The 2,678-nt window shown below is 41.0% G+C and overlaps 1 protein-coding gene across 5 annotated transcripts in view; it reads right to left on the bottom strand.

Annotated features, from left to right (window-relative positions):
• Pank2 (pantothenate kinase 2) overlaps positions 1–2,678 on the bottom strand; it is a 31,731-nt gene that overhangs the window by 12,466 nt on the left and 16,587 nt on the right. For 3 of the 5 annotated variants that reach the window (XM_004634265.3, XM_023718556.1, XM_023718555.1), the window contains one exon: positions 1,875–2,227. The exons of 1 other annotated variant lie outside the window; for it this stretch is intronic. In XM_004634265.3, coding sequence (XP_004634322.1) covers positions 1,875–2,227 — 353 coding nt within the window. The remainder of the gene's footprint in view (positions 1–1,874; positions 2,228–2,678) is intronic. One more of the 5 variants, XM_023718559.1, reaches the window with a different exon arrangement.

Here is a 2,678-nt window from a genome sequence, read left to right as displayed (position 1 = left end):
AAATAAATAAATAAATAAACTAACTTTAAAAAAAAATACTAGTCACTCCTAATACGTAAACAGGCTTTTGTTGTGTGTACTTGACACTAAACCCAGGACCTTCACCCAGCTCATTCCCAGATCTTTGATTTTTTTCAGTTTACAGTGAAGTCTCACTACCCCCACTATGTTGCCCAGCCTGAACTCTAATTTGGAGTCCTCCTGCCTCAGCCCCCGCAAAGTGCTGGTGTTGCAAGTGTGCAGCACCTTACTTAGCACAAACAAGATTTGAAAGGCATTTTATTTCAAACCATTTTTAAGGATAGCACTTAAAAATACTAAGTGCATATATTAGGAGAAACCCTAATAGCCTAAGAACCAATTCTTAATATACAAAGTCCAGTTCACATCCTCTCTATGGATTAATATACCATGCTGAACCTCTTAATAACTGAAATGGTTTCTAACTATTTTCCAAAGGGTAATCTACAAATTTCTGGAAACAGGTTTTCTCCCCAATCTATCAATTATGATCCATGCTGCACTAAGAGGCCTCCAGAAAAAACAAGAATTCTCTTCTGCGTACAGGAAGAAAACTACCTAAAATCAGCAACTAAGAATCACCCAAAGACTGGGCCCGCCAAATACCTCAGGAGATTAAAGTGCCTGCTTAGGCACAGCGCAGCAGCCAGGTACAATCTTGATCCCGGGATGGAGACTGGGCGTGGTGGCGTACACCTGTAATCCCAGCACTTAGGAGGCTGAAAACGGAAGAATCACTACAAGTCTGATCTACGTAGTGAGACCCTGTAGACCCTACACTAAATACATTTAAAAAAAAAAAAAAAAAAAATCCAAAGGCTGACTATAAAACTTTCTGAAATAATTCATGTCAAGGCTGGAGAGACTGCTTGACGGTCTGAGTACCTGCCTGGCAAGCTCAAGAACCCAGGTTTGATCCCCAGTACCACATGCTGTGCCAGCACAAGCCAAGCCAGCCACTGAAACCAGGTGTGATGGCACATGCCTGTAATCCCAGCACTGGGCTGAGACAGTGGCTTAAGCACCTGATTGGCAAGCACAAGGTCCTAAGTTTGACCCCCAGTACCTCTCACCCAAAAAAAGACACATATAGGATAACACAGACAAAGACAGAATCTCTTTTGGTCATTTGGTGGCATGAAAGACACACCACTGGAGACATTTTAAGTCTGTAGGTATCCTTGCCAGTCAGGGCACTGGCTAATTCACAGGTCAATTCTTGTACCTCTCACCCAGCCTCTCAAAGACCTTAGGCCTTGCTCAGTGTTCACAGAGTTAAAAACAGTATCAAGTCCTCACGGTACCTGTCTTCTAAGTCAGTGGTAGTAAAGAGATGGAGTTATCAAGTGCAGCACAAACACTATCAGGGGCTTTCAGGGAGGGGGGCTTTGCTGTCAATCACCTCAAACTAGTCATCAGCCCTAAAAACATCACTTTCCCCAATTCATTTTTGTGATTGGTAAGCAGAGGAAGGAGCAGAGAAAATAATAGGAGAAACTAAAAACATTTCATGACATGATTTTTAAATTTTTTCAGTCTCACCTTTCAAGACTTAATGTTATTCCTCACAGACATGTTTTCTATTGTTTATCCCAGACTAAGTTTTCATACTAAAAAATCAAGATGCTGTTTTCTGAAGTTCTGATTCTCCATACATCTCGACTAGGCAAAAAGCAAACTGCAACTATCTCTAGATGGCTAATTCCAGACTATCACTAAATTATAGTCAATCTTCATTTCACTCAAGAAAATTCAAGCTCCGTTAGAAATCCAAAGTACCCTACCACTTGCAATTCGCATTATTTTTAACAATGAAATTACCGTAAATTGTATATAAGCTAAAAAATGCATACTGTGAGAAAATCCTGCTCAAATTTGTATGCTCCACCTCCAGTGGCACAAAAGACCGTGTGGAGACTCGAGAAGTTTTTATCTCTGCCCATTTGAATAAAAGCAGGCATGTCATGAGTAGGAAAGCGTATAAAGTGCAGATTGCCTTTGCGTCCACACAGAGTCAGGTCCTTCAGCTCGAGGTGAACATCCCGAATGCCCGTGGACCCATAGGCCACATTGGAGGTGAGGTACTTCCGAATGCTTCTCAGACTCTCCACTTCCTCTTCTTCTTCTTCAGCAGTGATGTCTTTGGGTTCAAAATAAACCAGCTTGACCAGAGTTCCACCAATATCCAAGCCAAACCATGGAAAAACTAAACGAGAGAGAGAAGAAAGTCAAAACAGCTTTTTTCTACTAAGTTTACACTTACTAGGTACTAGATTGACAACTCATTTCATAAACTCTGGTTTCGAAACAATTCTAAACAAAAACATTTTTGGAAGAAGTTTGAGGCCAACATGGTGGCATAAGCCTGTAATCCCGACACTCATGAGGCTGAGGCAAGAGGACTGTTGAATTGGAGACCAGCTTGGACTACAAAGTGAGCTCAAGGCCAACCTGAGCTACATGAGACCCTGTCTCAAAAAGAAAAAAAAAGAGGAAGGGTTTTTTGTTTGTTCGTTTGTGTGGTACCAGGGATGGAACTCAGGCCACTGAGCTATATCCCCAGCAAAAAAAAGTTTGATTCCAATTTAGAAAAAAAAAAAACTAGGACAAAAATCAAAAAGAAAAATATTCAAGTATCAAGCTAGCTTAACTTTCCT

Source organism: Octodon degus, unplaced genomic scaffold (genome assembly GCF_000260255.1).
Source record: "Octodon degus isolate 3935 unplaced genomic scaffold, OctDeg1.0 scaffold00060, whole genome shotgun sequence".
Classification (NCBI taxonomy): Eukaryota; Metazoa; Chordata; class Mammalia; order Rodentia; family Octodontidae; genus Octodon; species Octodon degus.
The sequence above is the reverse complement of the archived record's forward strand: the minus strand, read 5'-3'. Positions and strand labels throughout refer to the sequence as shown.